The 21343-nt window shown below is 27.9% G+C and overlaps 2 protein-coding genes across 2 annotated transcripts; both read left to right on the plus strand.

The window, feature by feature from the left end:
• Positions 1-1776: 1776 nt before the first annotated feature.
• Positions 1777-4554, plus strand: LOC145844610 (uncharacterized). Its single transcript, XM_082952007.1, has 4 exons — positions 1777-1881; positions 3228-3406; positions 4033-4146; positions 4419-4554. The coding sequence occupies exons 1-4, from the start codon at positions 1812-1814 to the stop codon at positions 4473-4475; spliced, it is 420 nt and encodes a 139-aa protein (XP_082808133.1). The 5' UTR covers positions 1777-1811; the 3' UTR covers positions 4476-4554.
• Positions 4555-11499: 6945 nt separating this feature from the next.
• Positions 11500-14024, plus strand: LOC145844904 (chymotrypsin B-like). The gene is made up of 4 exons (XM_082952323.1): positions 11500-11545; positions 11988-12162; positions 13210-13603; positions 13866-14024. The coding sequence occupies exons 1-4, from the start codon at positions 11500-11502 to the stop codon at positions 14022-14024; spliced, it is 774 nt and encodes a 257-aa protein (XP_082808449.1).
• Positions 14025-21343: the final 7319 nt, after the last annotated feature.

The raw sequence follows: 21343 nt of genomic DNA on the forward strand, positions 1-21343 counted from the left end.
TTTTAACCAAGTTTCTTTACTTTTAGATTATTTAATTTAAAACATTATTTTAGTGTAAACGTCATCATCTTTAAAATAAATATAGTGCTAAAGAGTTTTAATTTGCTGTAAAATGTTTTATTCTGTCCTTATGACATTATATTATAAATATATGTATAAAGGTTATATCAAATAAGTTTTGAAAATTAAACCTTTCGAAAATGCTCAAAAACATAAATCAAAATACAAATAAGTGTGTCTTGTCAATTTTTCGTGATACACAGTGACTATATATTAGAAATGAATCATTTTTATATTATTTAGATTTCTTTTATCGAGATGCGTCTTTGTAAATTTATTTTAATGCTTAGTTAAGCTAAAAATTCCAATCCGTATTAATTATAAGGACCTTAATAAGTGTAACATAGTATTTTTTTATTCTGTTTTATTGTTTTAACATCTTTTGCTAAACTTTATAAAACGGTCTTAAAGCTAAAATTAGCTGTATGAGTTTAGCTGCTTTTAAAGAATTAAGGTAAAATTCTGAAGCATACTTTTGCTAAAGCTTAAAGATTTTGTAATGCAACTATTGTGGATGAAATTGTTTGTAATAAAAATTTAGTAGGTAACATCAGTACTTTTGAGATGAGAAAAGAAAAAGTAGGTTATATTTACTGAATTACGGTAATGAAAGAATGTTAGAAACAACTCAGTTTATTATTTTATGTGACTTTTGAACCGGGTCAGCGCAGGCTTCGCTGGCTCGGTCTTAGCTGTAAGCGCGACTTAAAAATCTTGAATATTAGAACTTATGAGTGAGATTTGCTCGCAAATGACTGCGCCAAATGGCGATCTACTATACACAAAAGACTGAAAGAAAAGGGAAATTAATACTTAAAAAAACAGAAGCAGTTAAAAAAATGAGAAGCAAAAAGTATTTTTGTCTGTATTTATTTTTATAGATTTTGCTATACATTTTTATATATTATGTTTGTTTTACTTATTGCCTCACTGCGTTTTTAATTTATTATTATCAAATAATTGTATTCCTATACGCTTAGCCGAACTCGGCTGATAGCGAGCCTATTATTATTATTTTTATACTTAGCAACGTTATCAAAATTATCTGTAACGTAAATAAACTTGATCATCTAAACAAACATTATTTTTTACACAACTTACGTGAGTAAACTGTACCGTAAATTATTTAAGTCGCATTTTCAATATAAGGTTTTATTGATAGAGACATTTGATACTTAAAAGAATAGTTACTAAGATGTAGTTAGTAAAACCTTTAAGTTTTTTTTCCGTTTTGTTATGCTTTATATTATATTCACAACTAAATTTCAAACGATAGCAGATAGTTAAAAATATTTTTTCTATATGCACTTGAATAAAAGTTTTGAATTTTGTTGTACTGCCTTAATACGTTTGAACGTTATATGCATTCTTAGGTTATTAAATAAACATTAAAAACAACAATGCAAAGTTCTATATGAAAAGTGTAAGTTTTTGAAATGTAAACACTCATAGCACGTAAGCGTGACACAATAGAAAACAAATAACTTAGGCGTTAGTCTTTCTTTATACAAAAAGCATAAGTGTAAGACGCCAGTAATACAGGCAAAGACAGAATGCAATGTCATACAGTAAAAGAATAAAAGTTTTCTTAGTTGATAAAGTTGAAAATAAATTACTTTTAACTAAAATATAACCATTTTTGTGTGGTTTTACATAATAAAATACAACTTTTTTAATTACTTTAAGAAACAGCAATTAACTAATATTTCATTTTGCAGTTTGTTTAAGTACTGTATTAATAAGTTTAAAAAATGTCTTCGCATTTTGGAACATGGATCAGATATAAAGCTGAAAATGAAAAAGCAGCTATGGAGCATATAGGTTAAATATATATGTTTTTAAAAGTTGTTTTATTTTTCAGTTGATAAATTGCTTTTAAAAGCAACGTGTGTGATGAAACATAGCAGTATCAAATACAAGAAATTTTGTTAAGTTTGTTATTGAATATACTTCTTTATTGTTTTTTTAAGATTTGTTAAACTACAGTGACACTCAAAATTTATTGTTTGAAAATAATATTAATAACGTTTGAGGTTGTTTTGAATGTTGAGATCAATTAAAAGTCATTATTGCTTAAACTAATAAAACAGAGCTTTCAATTGCTCTATTTCATACAATAATTATAATACTATCTCGATAATTTTCTTAACGTTTTGTAAATTTAAAAAATAAATAGATAGAAATACTCCTTTTTAATTATTTTGATAGAAAAAAGCTGAAAAATATTTAGGGTATAGTAATTTTTTATTTCTTTCTTTATATTATTCTCCAAAAAATATATTTTTACAAAAATTTTTAAACTTTGTTAACTAGACATTCAAAGATTTTTTAATAAAACAACTTACACAATAAATAATCAAGTTTTTGATAATTAAGAAATATTTGTTGTATAACTTTTTTTCATCCCGTAAAAAAAAATAATAGTTTATCGATAAAAAATATTTAGTGACTAGTTTTACATTTTAAGGATTAGTAGATATAAAGTGTATCAAAGCTACTAAATTTAATTATTATTTTATGCAATTTTGTGAAAACTTAGTAAATCTTATACTAGTTTTAGCTAATTTAGCAATCTTTTAAATTAAAGCACAAAACATATTTTACATTAACTTTTACAGATTGATATCCAAATGTTTTTACAATACAATTATCTTACGCACTTTTTGTTGTTTAAACTTCAGCTATAAACTTTTTAAAGACATTATTACTTTTTATATTTCTGCAATGTTTAGGGTTTAATTTAAAAAGTTCAAATTACCAAAAAGTTAAACTTTGTTTTCTAATAAGTTACTTGTTGATTTTATAATTATTTCTGTTAAAAAAATTACGTAACCAAATATTTTAGAGCCATTAAAGTTTAAAAAAATTCAGCATTCTTATAAGGAGCATACTTTTTAAAATGCTTATTTTAAGGATCCAATGATTTTTTTATAGATAAATTACTAACTGTTTTTTTAAACAAACATTACTATAAAATAACTAAAAATGAGTAAGCATGACTAAACATAAGTTTATTAGTTTTATTTCTTTTAAAACTTAGTAAAACAAATGAAAGAGAGACTTTATTCAAAGTACATAAAAGTTTATTATTATTAAAACTTTTCCTTAAATTAAAAAAACTTGATTTTAGTAATACTTGAAGCTTATCAGTCACAAAACGTTCTCAGGATACGGACATTTTTACGATGGTATGAAGGACATAGTTCCGACGATGGTGATTTCCCACAACAAGGAAGGGGGAGCGGACAGCCACTCGGAGGTGTACAAGAGGGGAGACTTCAACCGGGAGTACATCATCAACGTCGGAGGGAAGTCCGTGTTCAATATGGAGGATGGGAAAGTTGACGTTAGTTTTGTTTTTATTTCACGTAAAGAAAGTTTTATAATCACTTACGTTAAGAGCAGTTTGCAACTTTATTTGCTACTTAAATTTTAAAGTTTCAACAAATATATTTTGATAAAACTTTAATTTTAGAGAAAGAATTTGCTAAAATACATTATAGTACAGTTATAAAGCTGTAATAGACGTTAGTTTATTGTTTGTACTAGTGGTCTTCACGGTGCGCATAAAAATTATTTTACTGTGCGCAGAAAATTTAGTGAGATGAAAAAAAAGATTTTAAAATAGATTTCGTTTAAACAAGTGTTTTAGAAAAGCTAAAGTAAAAAACTAGTTATTAAATAACTCACAGTTTTCAACATGTTGTTTTAATTTAATACATTGATAGTATAAAAAAAAGTGTTTTAGTTAACATTTTTTTATAATATAGTGTGCGGTGTGCACAGAAATTTTTTTCCACTAATTAAAAATTCTTAGATTTTAAGAAATTTAAAGAATACTAGTTCATACAATATGAGTTAACACAAACAAAACTAATATAAACTTTAAAAAATTCTTTTAGTAAATTTGCTAAAGTTCACGTATTGAACAGTACCTAAGATATCAATAGTTTTCAAAAAAAAAATTCCAAGGTTTTTCCGAAGTTCATTGAAGGATCGAACAACAACTCTGTTTTAATTGAGTTTGATTACAAAGGAACTCATCACAAATACATAAGAACTGTTGAGGGTGATGAGCTTAAAGATGTAAGTTTATAATTTTTCATTCAAAGTATAAGGATATTAATTTTCTAAATTAATATTATAACCAAGAAATATTTTGTTTTGTGCTTAGATGCTGTTTTTATTTAAAACATAATCAAAAAAAAAGGTTTTAAGGACTAAACAAATTTTTTAGTATCATACAACATACTTCTTAAATCACTCAATCAATCAACTAAAGTTAAATATTTAAGACGCTATATTTTAAAATAAATAATTGTTTATATATTACACAACCTATTCAAATATTTAAACAGGTTTGCGACTATGACAATGGAAAATGCATTTCAGCCTACTATTACAAAAGGGCTTAAAATCGTTACTGTGGTTTTTGATTTATTTGATGAAATAAATTTACTTATTTTGTTACGTTATAATGAAAGTATTTAAAATTACAAGTATACAAGCAATGTTACTTTAAAAAACTGTATGATTTTTAAATAAAATATTCTTTAATTATTCAATAAAAATTATTTTCAATCTAAAAGTTTAAATAGTTCTAACTTAAATAATTTTAACTTTGTTTTTACTTAATACTACTTTACTAAAACCAAAATAATGAAAACAAAACTAAGTAAATAGGTTTAAACAATAAAGCAAAACTTAGTTGCATCTTTCCAAATTAGTTTGTAAAAAATTAAAATTAAAACTAAGTTAATAAAAAAATATACAACTTTGTCCTAAACAATAAAACTTAGTATAATTATTAAGCTAAATACTTTTTAAATTTGTTAAAACCGTTAAAATGTATATCGAATAAAAACTAACAAGATATTGAAGTAGTTTAGCGAAAAAATATCATAATACTAAAATACAGTCACCTCTTGCGAATCTACGCACATTAAGTCCACAGCAAAAGTGCATAACTAAACAAGAGGTAGCAAACCTACTGTATTGGCGGTTTTTTTATAATGCATTTGATTAAATACAGTTTGGGGGCTTTCCTATTTTCTTGTTTACAAATAGAGTTTTTGTTCAATTTTTACATATATGTGAAAAGTTTTTTAAACAAAAACTGTTTATGTGTATACAACTTATTTTTCTAATTTGTTCCTTGACCACTTAAGATTAAACTTGTTTTGCATGGTATTAGAGAAAGATCTTTTACTTTAATTTAATATCATTGTTTCATTTTGCTAAAAACTTGAGCTGTCTTGAAATAAATATTCATTGTGTTGTAAACTTTCATTATTGCTAGTCAGATTGTTAGTTAAGGATGTTAAATTCAGGACTTATTTAAAACTGTTGTTAACTATCAAAACTATAGTACACTGAGGCAATGTTATAAGTTAATTTTTAAATTCTAAAATGTTAACGGGAACAAAATTTCAAAAAGTTTAAACAAATATAGAAGAGTGTAAGCATTTGAAAAAAAATTAAAATAAAAAAAGTTAACTCAATACATACGATAAAATTACAATACTGAATATTTTTTTTATAATATTTTTAGAAATCCAAAATGCGTAACTAAACAAGAGTGCGTAACCAAACGAGTGCTTAGATTCGCGAGATGTTACTGTACTATAGAGTTTCAGTTTACTTATTTGCGTTAACTCATATCAATTGTATAATAAATTTTAAAAGTATAATATTTTTCAGGCTAAAATATAAACAACCTCAGGTTTATTTGTTGAGATAATACATTATTGTATCTTGTTTGAAAGGGCTTCAGAAAACTAGCAAAAAGAAGTTAATAGTTTAGTTACTAAACGTTTAGGGACGTAGTTTGGTACGTTTCTGCAAATCATTTATACATTTATACTTATTTATATACCATTTGCAACTTAATATCAATAGATTATTCATTTTGTTTTTTGTATTTTATTACACAAAGCTTTTCAAAACCATACAAATTTTCTTTGTCAAGTGATAAATTTTAAATGAAATTTGAAAAAAATTTGTTAAGTGAATAGCTTAAAAAATAAAAATTTCATTTAAAATTTATCACTTGACAAAGAAATCTTGTATGGTTTTGAAAAGCTTTGTGTAATAAAATATAAAAAACAAAATGAATAATCTATTGATATTAAGTTGCAAATGGTATATAAATACGTTCAAAAACCTTCCTATAATAGTACATTTATACTTAGTTATGCACTCTTGAGAGATAATTTTGACATATATGTACTCTTTAGCATTTTTAGTGTCTAAAAATTAAACGAATTAAATACATTCAATTTGTAACAATTAGCGCGTTAAAGCTTTAATTTGTCAATAAGCTGCATTGCAAAATTGATTCTAATGGAAGCTGTAGCTTTAAAAATCAAAATCATACAATTTTTTTTTACAAAAATTTTCATAACTTGTTGTTACTATTGACTACGTGCTTAATTTTGAAAACAATATAAATGTTTTTGAGTTAAATTGTGTTTTTTTATACTTATTTTTAATGAATGTTTTCTGGGTTTACACAAGTGGCATGACATAAAGAGTCATAGGGGTGTGGAGCAAAATAAATTGCCTTGTGCACAGTTATCACTCCTAATTCAACATTCCATTTTTGATATATTAACATAACTGCATATTTTCAGATTAAATTCAATAACATGAGAGGTAGTTTAAATTGCTGTGTTACCGCTAGGACGTGTTGATTCAGATTTTTTAATTTTTGCAGATTCGTAACTTTTTGAGCTAGCTACGTCCTTGGTTTAGTATATTAAAGTACTTTTTAGTGTAATTAAGTATAAAAGTAAATTGTAAAAATTTAGTTTTGGTAGTCAACTTGTATATATACGACCTTTTTTAGAGTAAGTAAAAATGAGTTATAATATGTTTAGGAACTAATAGAAAAATAAAAGTAAAAGTATTAATATAAAAGTGGTTGAAAGCTGTACTTTACAACTGCTTACTTTTTATAAAAGCTTAGTTACGATTTAAATACATGTTTAACTACAGTTTACCCTGGTTGTTAACTTATACAGTATTGAAAAAATGTTTGTATAGTTTGTTTACTTTTTTTTTGGTTTTCCTATTTTTTTGAAGTTGTTCCTAGGTTTTAAACACCATATTGTTTATTTAAAGTTTCCGTAACTGTTTTTGGAAAAGCTAAAACCATAAACAAGTATTTTAAAGTAAAAGTTTAAAATTTGAGGGAGCACTGAATACTTTTTTTAAACACTAAGGTTTAACAACTAAATGCAGAATTGTAATAAAGCTGAACAAAAAAAAAACAAAACTTTTATTATAATATTGTAGCTCACTCTAGCTAAGCATTATGACTGCTTGTCCAACTAACTGTCAAGTATTTATTAGTTTTTTAAGTTCACTTTATATTTAAATAAGAAGTTTATAAAACTGGATAAAAATAATATAAACTACTAAATTCAGTGGTTTTACCAAAAAATAATGTCAAGTTGTAGATAAACGATCAAAACTTAGCGTTGAATGTTACAAAAAGTAATCTTTATAACTTCCCACAATATAAGCTCTTTTTGTATTAAAATAAGCTCATCAATTTTGGTAGTTATTCATCGTCTTCTGATAAACATTTTGGGTATCAAAATAAAATGGGAAACGCTGTTTGTTGATTACTTTTTGACAAAAAAAAGAGTAAGGCTTTTTGTTTAAGAAATATTATGTTTTATTAAATGTAGCTAAGAAACACACAAAAAAAAAACTTTTAACTAAGTATTTATCGTAAAAATAAAATAATATTTAAGTTACTCCAATCATCAACTATATGTAGTTAATAATAAATTAGTCGCTAGCTGACGAAACATTTGAAAGTATTTAGTCTAAATTAAAGTTTTGTAGATTATTTTTGAAATATAATAAACTTTATATATAGCAGCTAAAGGTTTATCAACATATTTTTATATAACAAGTTTAATATAATAATAAAGCAAAACTCCGAGTAACATTTATACTGTGTAACGATGTTTATATACATATATTTTTTATTAGCTTTTCAAAATTGCAATAATTGACCTGAAATTAAAACAACAAAAGAGTTAAAAGAAATTTAAATATACTAAAGAGAATGTAAACACTAAAAATAACTTTTTTTTGATACCGATAGCCTAGAACAGGGTTTCCCAAACTTTTTTACAAATGGCCCCCTTTAAAGAAATTAAAAAATCCATGGCCCCCTTCACTAAAATTACTCAAAAACTACCATTAAAAACACCTAAGACCTTTTTTTTTGCTCTTCATCTGCAACTCAAGAATATCTAGTGTAAGTTTCAAATTATGACTTAATGGCCCCCCTGTAGCTCATTTACTGTCATAGCCCCCCTCTTACCCCTTTGTTGTTCGTGGCCTCCTAAGTATCTGTCATGGCCCCCAAGAGGGCCACTTAGCCCACTTTTGGAAACCCTGGCCTAGAACAAGACAGTTTATCTGCTTATTGAGTACTTTCACCAAACTTTAGAAAACTCAATCAGCTGATCAATTTCTACGGCGTTGTAAAACTCATCATAACCCTGGTATAGTCATTTTACACGAAAACTTAAAGATATAACTATTTTAGATTTAAAAGCTATAAAAACTTTTAGCCACTATAACAAAAGTATACATTCTTAATTATATTAAATTGTTGACAAACCTACATTATAAATAAAATTTTCTAAAATTATTACAATACAAACTCAACGTACTCCGTGGTACTTGTTTTTTAGACGTCTGCTTCACAGAAAGAGTGTCGACACAAATAGTAAGTTTTCAATTTGAAAAATTAATTGGTAAAAAATACTTTAGTTCTTGATACCAGCAATTTTTTTCAAAAGTTTTGATTTCGAACAGATAAGGTATTACAATCATTTTAAGCTATCACATTCAGAGAGTTCGTTACAAAAATTAAAAAAAAAAACTACAAGCAGGTTTTAAAACTTTAAAACGTCCTTAGACTGATTGTTGCTCGTTAATCCAAACAGTTTTTTCTGTTAATTTTAATTACATAAATGCATGTTATAGGGTGTTTTCAACAGTATTTCTTTTAAAATTCTATAATCAATAGAAGTAGAAAAAGGTGAGAACATGACACCAGAAAGCTATTTGAATTGTGAGCGTTCTACGTTTGCAAACTTAAAGTAGTTTTTGAAAGGCACAGACACAGGTACCTACCTGAAGATAGCGAATTTGTCATGTATAAAATAATTTTCACTGCAAAAATTTTACTTCCTTGTGCAATTCTTCTGTTTTTTTTTTCTTGACGACTATTTAGTAGGCCATTCGTATTTTTGATATGTTTATGTTTTTTTTACAAAGCTACTGGTGTATTACTCATAATTAATAAAGCTTACATTAACCTTTCAAATTAATTGTTTTTTAAGTTAATGTTATAATTAATTAAAAGACAAAAAAAAACGTTCAAAAAGTATAAGTCCAAGGACCTGGTGTACGAAATTTTTTTTTCGGTTAATGTAGTAAGACAAGGGTCATTTTGTTTTTATTCTAACAAAACAGTTCATTTTTAAGCGTCAATTGTTTTTGAGTTTAAAACAAACTTATGTAAATTAATGAAACCGTTAATTAAGAATTTGAGTGCGCTACTAAACAACTGAAACAAAAGTTTTTTATGTTTAGAGACTGTTTTAAAGTTTATACTTCTTAAGATATCAGAACATCTTGTAGTCTAACAAATATTCTAATAAATAAAAGATTGTGAAGCCTTTAAAAAAATTAAATTGGTAATAGTGTAACCCATCTTTTAACACATAAATTCAATGACTTAACTTTGAAATGAAGCTAAAAACATTACTTTTAACAATTATAAAAACGTATTTACAGCTTTGTCATTTTCTTTAGCCTAATTAAAAATATATACTAGATGTTAAAGTTATTAGTTTTGTACTGGTATAAAACTTTTAACTCTATTTATTTATTTTAGTACAAAATACAAAAACATAAATTGGTTAATTTTATTTTAATTGTAAGTCAATTAAGAACTCACTGTAAAAATCAAATTTCGACGCCAAAAAATCAAATTTTAGAATTAAAAAAAGGTTTTTTTAGCTTTAGTTGAATATAATTAGCTGCATATTATAATTACAATCGTTACAAGAAAAAATAGGTAGAAAAAACTTCGGATTCAAACTAACTCAAATTTGCAACACAACTTTAACAAAAGATTCAACGAAAGTTTTGTTGAATTTTCAAAATATCAACAAACTATAACATTTAGTGTTTATAAAAAAATAAAATTTTGTAAAGTTTTTGTTTAAATAAGATCATTTTTAATTTAAAAACTATTTTTTTAAGATGCTCGAAAAACAGTGCTGGTTAAGAACCTGTAAAGATATTTATAGTGTTTAAAAAAAAGTGTATACTTTTTAGAAAAGTAATATAATTGTAAAATACCTCAAGTTTTTGACAATGTTTTGTTATGTAAGCGTTTTTAGAAAGCTGAAGAGCTACTTATTTTATAAGCTAGTTTATTGTCGAGCCAGTACAGTTTAGTATTTTAATTTGAAAATGTTTCTATTAAGTTATTTCTCAACTTTGAATTTTTTAGACAATAAAGTAAAATTAAAGCTGTTTGTTTTATTTATAACGTAAAGAGAATAAAATGTACAAATGTCTTATTTCAAAGACTTTCTGCATTAAACAATCTTTCATTCTCTTAGAGATCACTTATAAATTATTTAAAATGAATTATAATAGTTAGAGAGTAAATTTCTGAGCTATAATAAAAAAAACAAACTTATTTTTGATAAATTGTGTAACAGCATGACTACACTTTACGTGCTCATTATAGGTTACCTGACATAAAACCATACTAATACGATTTACATGTTCTTATTACAAAACTTATTTTACACGTAAAAAACATTAAAAAATTTTTTTTTTTTAACTATATTAATAATAGCCCTTAGTCTTTAATCTTGTTTTAGTAAAAACTTTTTGTTTTAGACTTAAAAAAACTGTAAAGTCAATGTAAAATTAAAACAGTTTACCGCTTTTTATTTTTTATATTTTTAGAAACATGTTTATTTAATAATTAACATTGTTCGCACACCTCAACCAATACCAACACTAAAACAGTTGCAAAAAGTTAAATGATACTATGCAAACAACTTTTCTTTGTTAAAAAAACAATTTTTTAAATAGCAAAAAAGTAACTAAACGGAATTAGAAAACTGTGCCCCTCAATAATCTATTCATAAAAATGGAAAATTTATTTTTAAATTTTTTACAAAAACTTAGACAACAATCTTACACAACCGACTTAACCGCTAAATGATTTCAGTTTACTTGCATAACAAATGGCAAACAAAAAAACTTATGTTATGCATCTAAAAGTGGTGGGAAACTAAGCAGACGTTTAAAAAAAATATTGTTGTATATGTTACAACTTACAGTTATATGTTACTACTAGTGCAGCTAGTTTGAGTGACAAAGATGATATTGATTTACTTTGTTTTTGCTTCTGTTTCACTTATTTCAGGTTTGTTTTATGTAAGTTGAAAAAAATTCTTGTTACAAAAAGTAGTGATTTGGATTTTTAGCATGTTAATAAATGTATAAACAAATTTTTGTTATATCAAAGAGTTTATAAAACTAATTAATTCCTGTCTAAACTGAATGAAACTATATGCAAACTATACTTTTTTCAACAAAATAAATATGTATCCAACATTATTACCACAGTAAAACTAAAAACAACAAGATATTTTATAAAACAAGACTTGTAGAATTTTTAAAAACTAACTAACAGTTAGTTATAAACTTGATTTTTTTAATCATGTTATTGAATGAAGTTTACTTATTTTAAACCTTTAGATATTTACAGTATGAACTTAAAGAACTTTAAAAGAATGTTCTTCAGTAAATTTGTAAAAGTAGCTATTAAAAATATTACTTTTCAACTACATCATATTTTTTAACAGCGACCTCAGTCAGGGGAGTTCCCACGTTCAAGAGGGACGTGAGAATCGTCGGAGGAGAGGAAGCGGCAGAAGGAGAATTTCCGTGGAGTGTTTCCCTCCAAAACTCTGGTCGCCACTTTTGCGGAGGATCTCTGGTTTCTCCCCAACATGTAGTAACTGCGGCTCACTGCTACACGTTTGTGTTGATCACTTGTTTACAGTAACCTGCCGCTTAAGTACACACTAACAGTTGGGTACGCACTTTTGCGCCGAGCTTAAAGTACGTAATTAAACGACAGGATACTGTACTTGCAAGTATAATTTGCTTAAGATACATTTTTTTAATATTTTTCTATTTGTTAGTATTTTTTAACTTTAAACTACTTAACATGTGTTTTTCGTTTTTATTGTTGGAGATTCGCTTCTTTTTTTATAATTTAATTAAGCAAACTTAGTTTGTGTTAGTGGGTGAATAGCATTAAAAGTTTTACAAACTCTACTACGAAAAAGAGTCGAACTTTATGTGAAATATGTTTAGAAGCAGTTCTAAAGCTCAAATCATTTTTAGAGCACGTCACTTTATTTGAATTAGATATATTAAAAACTTTAAGTTTCAAATAACTTTTCTAGAATTAGAGTTTATTAATTTTTTTATTGCTCTTTTTATTAAAATATGTTTAAATTACAATTGAATTTTTGCTTAAACTCGGGCGATAGTTTAAAAGGGCAGTAAATATACTTTTAGGAGCGAACTTGGCTGTCAGGGGCGTTTATCAGGGGGTATTAGTAGGGCAGTTTAAAGTTAATTGGTAATTAACTTTAACTTAGTTAACTAGTACAGGGACAGTATCTAAAAATTCAAAGTGATTATTTTCATATTTCGCCAAAGGGACGTTTATGAAAATTAGTTTGGGAAACACTGGTTTAGACTAAGAGTAGTACTTTGTGTTTTTATAAAAACAGATCAATAGTTTAAAAAGCATAAGTTAGTCTTTCTTTTTTAAACATAGATGTTTTAGTTTGTTGTTAAAAAACCACTTGATTTTGAAGTAAGTTTTTATATTTAGCATAAAAGTTATAAAATGTGTAATTTTGCTAATAATATCAACTAACTTAAAATCCTAATAGACCTTTTGCTACTATGATGACTGTAAATCAATAAATTTAACGTAGTAACAGTACAAATTTTTTTTTTTCGAACTAAACTTTGTTCTAATGTGCACTGATTACAAAATAAAAACAGCGACAGCCCGACAGTGGTTGCCATGGGCTCCGTTGACTACCGAAACCCGGACCAGCTGATCCCCGTCGCCCAATTCCACGTCCACCCCCAACACAACTCGACGACCCTGGACTTTGACTTTGCGGTCATCACCCTCCAATCAGCGGCTTCCCTCAACAGCAACGTCGGCACCGTCGCCATGGCAACGTCCGAAACCACCCAGAAGTTTGCCGTCGCCACGGGATGGGGCTACAACGAGCCGGGCTGGCACGTGCAGACCACACCGAGGGCTCTCCAGAAAGGTACTTTCCCTCTTATGAGCCAGGAGGAGTGCCAGTTCATCTGGGGGACGGTGATGGAGATAACGGACAGAATGCAGTGCGTCGGAGGGAACGGAAAAGTTTCAGTGTGCTCCGTTAGTGGAACAATTTTGTTCATAAAACAAATATATGAAGATAAGGTGCTAGCAAAAAAAAAATTAAATAAACAGATAGATTAAATTTTTTACCAGAACTTTGAGCTCTGTGAATGTGGACTTTTTATTTTAATACTTGCTTATTAAAGTTTATACATTTTATTTTATTATTAATCAATCTTATTTAGTTAGTAAAAGTTTTGAGTTTTAGATTTAATACTTTCCTAACTAATTGTAAAGGTGTTAAACAAAAATAATTCAGGGGGATTCCGGTGGACCGCTTGTTGTCATGGAATCAGGAAACTGGGTTCTCATTGGGGCTGCATCCTGGGCAGACAGCAAATGCAATCCATTGTTCCCAGGCGCATATTCAAAAATATTCTCCGTCAGAAACTGGATCGACTCCATTGTCACTGCTTAAAGTGAAAAATCGCTGATTTTAAAATAAATAAATATTGTGATTTGAAAATAAAAGAATAGCTTACTTTAAACGAAACATTTAAGTTATTAAATATACTTGATTTAATGACGCTACTTAAAATTTCTCTGTTCAAATATAGGCTGAAGTTTCAAATTTATAAATAATGTTTTCTCACCAAATGAATGCAAATTTAAGGCAAGTATTAATTTAAGAACGTGTTTTCTACTATTCAAAACCCACAACAGTAACTTTTTTAATTTAATAAACAATTATTTAAAACTATTTTTGTATTGAAAACTTATAGTTCTATTGAATTTCACCACTAATCCAGTTTGATGAGTTTAGTCTGCCTTACAGTAATATTAGTTAAAGACAAAACATTAAATTTAATTATTAGCATAAAAAATATTATAAATTAACTTTTAACGTTCTTAATAGTTATTTCGTATAGTGAGTGACTAACTGTATAAAAAATTAATTATAAAATGTAATCTTTATGATCAAATATAATTTTATAATTAATGTTCCAGATAGGTAAACAACAACTTTACTTAAAAAAGGATACAATTTTGATACGTCTACTTTAAGTTGTTTTAATGGAATAAATGAACAATATGTGTTTTTTTACAATTGTACAAAATTTAAAAAGAATACAAACAATTTATGCTAAGTATTTTTTATTACTAAATTACTTAAAAATTTTGTACTTTTTTACAGCAAACAAAGTTTATGTTTATATATTTATTGAAAATTTTTTAACTTTAGTCAGAAAAACAAAATGAAGTTAATTTAGCTTCACTCTATAATAGGGATGGGCAATTTACGGCTCGCAGAATGAAAATGACCAGCCCACTAATATTTAAAAAAATTAAGTGGAATCCGGTAAGTAAAAATGTAGCCTGCTATACCAAATTAAAGCTTGAAACTAATAAATATATGATTAATTGAAGTAAAGAACAAAAAAAAAAGTTTTCTGCAGCTTTTATATTTTCTTCAGACTTTTCTTACTTGGTTTTTTACATATAATACCTCGGTAACGAACCGATTAAAACCTTAATCCAAACAAAAATAATTAGTAAAGCAACCTTTTAGCAACAGTATAAATAAAAAACAAGTAGAACTTTTACAAAAAAGAAACTGATAAAAAATTGTACCAAAATGGCTCGAACACCTGTCTTTTGATTTTTAGAAACAACTAGAAAATATTTTTTTAGAACTTTCACTCAGTTGTAGCAAACTTCTCATTATTCTGCAGTTTTTCTTGTTTAAAGTTAAATCTGTCAAAGTGGTTTCAAAGAAATTTTATTCAATTAAAAAATTTTAAACAAATTGCACAGCATTTTTTCTTTACTGAACTGACATATGTTTCTCTGTGTTAAACAAGTTAAAAGAGTTCCACGGAGTTCAATAAAAAGATCAAGTACTGCGAGAAAAGAATAGAAGATTAAGTAGGTAAATATTTAGTTAACATATTAAAAGTAGATATTTATGTAAAAATAAAAATTAAAAGTTGATAAAGCGCCAAGATAGTATTTGAAGAAGAACCGTCGATTGTGTACACACTACACAGTCGTTTGAAACATAAGGTCTATTGTTTACTAATATTTTACTATTTTAGACTGCTGTTGATAACATTTGAGGTTGCATATTTGGCAGATCTTACTCGTACCACCGATGTTGCTGTTGGCGTGGTAAATGATGTGCCACTCCATTTCTGGTTGGGCTCCATACCTTTTAAAATATCAAAATCTAACAACCCAATGATATTCTTTTTACTTACATGATAAAAAGTGTACTTATGTCCAGTGTACCTGTCTATAAATTGGCCTCCCGTCGACAAGATATAAAACATACCTTTTTTGTATCTTTATTACGTTACTTATTGTCAACCTTACAATTACATTTAAACAAATTTATCTAAAATTGCGTCTAATACAAGCCATCTTTAATCAAGCAGTTACCTTGTATAGGGTAATTTAATAATTCGACTTACAACACTTAATTATTACTTTTATTATTTTGGTTTTGTCTGCATTGAATTCCTTGAGAACAAAAAAGTAACGCCCATCAGGAAATCAAAGAAAGTTTAAAAAAAATAAAAATCCTAACTCGGCTGAAGGTATTTTGCTGCTCATAAAAATTAAGTTTCACGGGGCCATAAACATTATATAAGTATTTATACAAGCTTGAACATAATTGTAGGAATATGTAAATCATGGTTTGTTTTGTACGGAGCTTTGCCTAAATCACAGCAAGTCAACAATAGTTGCTAAAAATAATAAAACATAAAAAAAATTAGGTTACATTTTGTTTCAGGCGGTAGTAAGTTATTAATACTTTAAATAAAATATTTGTTTTCATTCTTTAAAATAAACTACAATTAAAGTTGTTCAAAACTAAAAAATGACAAAACATTTATACTAAACAGTTTATTGAAACAGAATTACAAGAAACGATAACTAGTAAACACAACTATTCAACAGTTAATCATACACGTTTACATGACATATCAACTCAAAATATAAAAAAAAAAAAATTACACTTTACACACAATGTATGCTCGATCCGTTTTGGATTCCACTCTGAAACATATTCCAATCGTTTTCCAACACAGGGTTCCCGTGGATGCTGTGAGACAGTTGAAAGCTGTTCAATCCCAACCCTTGCAGGAAAGCGCAAATCTGGCCTTTGAGGTTGGCGATAGTCTGGAGTTTGTGACATTTGCACTTCAAAACTGCTCGTTGGCCGTCAGCACGCGGATAGAGGACATAGAAATACACCCACGAAGACACGTTTCCAAGTGTGAGCACGAAGCTGACTTGCGCGTTCATCATAGCTATGTATGAAAAAATGTGGTTGTCCGCGTACAATCGCAACCCGGGTCCCTGGTCCGGAGCCTCAGGATAACCAAAGAGGTTCTGGTCCTCGACGGGAATGCCGCTTCTTCAACTGATCGCTTGTTTTATTTGAAGAATGTTAGCAGGGAGGTTTTGAACGTTGAACGCGATCTCTTCACCGTCTAAGTTTATTGACACTTGCATCCTAACAAACCTTCAAATGCTGAAAAATATTTGATGATATAAATGCAAGTTTTGCATTGTGTATAGTAAACATTAAAAAAAAAAAAAATCATGATAGCTTATATTATTTGATCAGAAATAACATCAACAAAAAATTTTTGATTTATAAGAAACTGTTTAAACTATATAACTTTCTTTTGAATTTTAGTAAAAACTTTTAAAAACAGAGAGTAAAAAAATTATATCTCCAACTTCTATGATTTATAAAAGTTAATTTTTTAACTGAAACAGAATTTAAAATGTACATTATACTAAAATGCTATTCCTCTTAACATTTTCATAGGTTATTCAGCTTCAGTTTAAATTAAATCATTTTTTGACCTTTTAGTACATACTATACTATGGTTTTCATTTTTCTCTGTTAATACTGAATTAAATATTTTTAAAGTTATATTCACTAGTCTTTATATTTATACACTAAGCTCTTTTAAGCAACTCTTTACATTATTAATTAGAAAATTTTTCAACTAAACTTTAATTACTCTGTTATGATAAGCTAAGCTACTTTTATTCTAAAAGTAAAAGCATAATGATTTTGTATATTTTTTTCATTCTGCACAATAGTAAAGTGTTTTTTAACAAAATAGCTTTTAGTTTACGTAGTCGTGTATAAATTGATTTTTGCACTATGAATGATACTTTAAATTAAATAGTAGTTTAATTTGTTGAATCAGTTACTACTTGGTAATGATTTGTTAAAAACTAGTAAAACAAAAATGTCGTTTATCAAAATTTTGTAAAACTTTAATACTAAAAAAGAAAACAAAAAACCTTTAACTACCTATCATCTGCACTTAAATTTTCATCCTAATAAAGTATAACAAAAACTTGAGACAAGATTTATTCAAAAACATTCAACAAAGTATAAAGGTATTTTTGAATGTATCTTGTCTCTAGTTTTTTGTTTAATATCTGTAAAACTAAAAAGATATTTAAAAAATAACTAGTTTTTGTTTGATCTAAACTAGGGTTGAGCAACATAAGCCTCGTTGGTCGGATCCGGCCAGCCAATCTTTAAAAAACTTAAGTGGAATCCGACTCGTGGTATTATAGTTTATTGAACGACAAAAAAAAAACGCTCAAAATGTTTGGTCATATGACCTGGTGCACAAAAAACCTTATCGAGTCGCACACCACGGATACATTTTAAAGTCTTGTCCAGGACTACAAGTAACTATAACGATTAGTAAAACTGTTGTCCGCTAAACCAAATTAAAACTTGAAACTTACAACAAATGTTCTGAAATTTAATGAGAAAAGAGTACTAAGGTTAAATTTACTGAAGATTTAAAACTTACATTAGATATAGTAAAAAAGGTAGCATAGAACTAGTATTTTGGCTAAATGAGTTAGATAATAAAGTAAACTTCGTGAACTTAACGAAATTGAAATGCCAGCCCACCAAAGACTAAATTTTTCCACAACTAGCCCGCCCCTACTCTACAACATTAACTTATCGACTTATATTAGTTTTTGGATCCTAAACTATTTTTTTTAGGGACTAAACCAAGTATAAAAAACAGATATAAAATAAATTTTAATACTACTAAATTATTAGAACATACCTCTTTTACGTTCCGTGTTTTTACAACTATTTTGTAATTAGTTTATATTAGCTATTTAGTTTTTTAAAGACTAAAAATCCAAACTACTAAGATCTTTATGAGTACCTTAAAGGGGGTGGGTGTCAGAATGACACAGCGACAAAATGACACGCTGCGTCACTTTGGCACGGTGCGTCACTTCGACACGGTGCGTCACTTTGGCACAGTGACAAAATGACACGGTGCGTCACTTTGGCACAGCGACAAAATAACACGGTGCGTCACCTTGGCACGGTGTGTCACTTTGGCACGGAGGGTCACTTTGGCTCGGCGACTAAATGACATGGTGCGTCACTTTGGCACAGCGACAAAATGACACGGTGCGTCACTTTGGCACAGAGGGTCACTTTGGCACAGCGACAAAGCGACACGGTGCGTCACTTTGGCACGGAGGGTCAGTTTGGCACAGCGACACGGTGCGTCACTTAGGCACGGTGCGTCATTTTGGCACAGCGACAAAATGACACGGTGCGTCACTTTGGCACAGAGGGTCACTTTGGCACAGCGACAAAACGACACGGTGCGTCACTTTGGCACAGCGACAAAATGACACGGTGCGTCACTTTGGCACAGCGTCAAAATGACACGATACGTCACTTTGACACAGCGACTAAATGACACGGTGCGTCACGATAGCATGGATTAACAAACTTCTATGCAAAACTAAAATTCTTCAGTAATATAACTTTTAATTGTAAAACTTTGATAGTAATTAGTTAAAAAAAAGATTTACTATACTTTTTCCAAACTATAGTAGCTTGATACATTTGAAACTATATATGTTACATTGCTTTAAAATTTAGGTCATAGTATAAAAACATAAATTTCTTAAGTTTGTTTTTTACGTTTCACGACTTTTCATATTTATGTAATGAACAAAATTTAGTATATTTTGTTGTTAAGTTTAATTAATTATTATCAGGAATTGTTTAAAAAAATAACTAAGATTTAAATTAATACAGAGTTATTTCGTAGTAAGAATAAGTCATGCGTGTTCTAACTGTAGTTTTTAAAAATACAGAGTTAAGCTGCTTTTGTAGTAACTAGCCATTTATATTAAATATGTATATATATTTATATTTAACAAAAGTTAATAAGTTAGGATGTTTACTTAAAACTCTGTATTGAAAATATATAATAAACTTGTCTGAAAGCAAATAATTAAAATAAACGGACCTGGAGCCTAAATTTATGAAAAAGTTAAAAATAGTATTATGAACAGTTGAGAGAAAATTAAGAGTCTGATGCAACCATTCATGCGCATTTATATATTTATCACTCTTAAAAAAAATCACTAGAAGAGGTTATACATACAACATTGCTGCTGCAGCCTTCTAATTAAAGCTGCAGCCATTCTATTAAAGTTAATACTTTAAGTCTTTTTTATTTTAAAAAAACTTTTTAGTCTAAAATATAAAAAAATAAACTTAGATTATGACAGATATTATAGTATTTTATTGCATATAAGGATTTAATTGCATTTATATTTAATACAAAATCAGTAAATAAATTTCATAATGATACATTAAAAGCAGATTTTAATTTGCGTGTAAAACATTTCTTCTACTTTATATTCTTGAGTTTTATTACAAACTTAAAAAACTTTTAAAAAAACTCGGTTTTGTCTTAACTCTGTTATGAAAATAATATTTAATTTTCTATTTTTAATCTTGCAACCTACTAAGTCGCCAAAATAGCGCAAGTATTATTTTTTTTAAGCATAAAAACGTAAAATAAGAACCGCATTAGAATTTAGAATTACAACAGCAGAAAAGTTGCTTTCGATAACGTCTGAGTTTTAGTTTATAAAACAAATTTTCCTCTGTATTTACATCTACTAGTTTATTGTTTTGATGTACTGAATGATTTGTCTAAAATGAAGATTGTATTTTTTAAATCATAATGTTGCTGAAGTTTAAATAATATGTTTATATAAGTTTTTATCTTTTTAGTCGTAAAATGGCAAGTCATTTTCTAATTTTTATTACTCGTTTCAAGTTCTAGTACTAAACTGTTTTTAAGATTTTCCATTCGAAAGCAATCAAAAATAAATTTTCGTTAATTTTGGCAGTCGTATTTTGTTAAAAAAAATGCTGCTTTTGCATCTTTGTGAACGTTGTTTGGTATAAACAACTAGTTGTTGTTTATTAAGCACAGCTTTTAAGGACACCTAACACCTTGCTATTGCTTAAAAACGAGCATGTTTTTTATAAGTACGACGATGAGAATAGAAGGTATAAACATTTCGTGTTTCACTTTATTTTATAAAGTCACGATCAAAAATTCCTGCGGTCTTTGTTTTTAAAGTTAATCAATGTGATTGTTGCTGATTCTACAAAACCGGTTAGAAGACAGGAAACCGAAAAGTTTCCTAGAAAAATAAGATCGTTGTCCATACCAATGAAGATTGAAGTTTCACAACAAATCGTTCCCTCCCTAATTAACCACCGTGTCAATTTGTCGCTGCGCCAAAGTGACGCACCGTGTCATTTTGTCGCTGTGCCAAAGTGACCCTCTTTGCCAAAGTGACGCACCATGTCATTTTGTCGCTGTGCCAAAGTGACCCTCCGTGCCAAAGTGACGCACCGTGTCATTTTGTCGCTGTGCCAAATTAACCCTCCGTGCCAAAGTGACG

This window comes from Thalia democratica, chromosome 9, assembly GCF_965202585.1.
Source record: "Thalia democratica chromosome 9, ktThaDemo2.hap1.1, whole genome shotgun sequence".
Classification (NCBI taxonomy): domain Eukaryota; kingdom Metazoa; phylum Chordata; class Thaliacea; order Salpida; family Salpidae; genus Thalia; species Thalia democratica.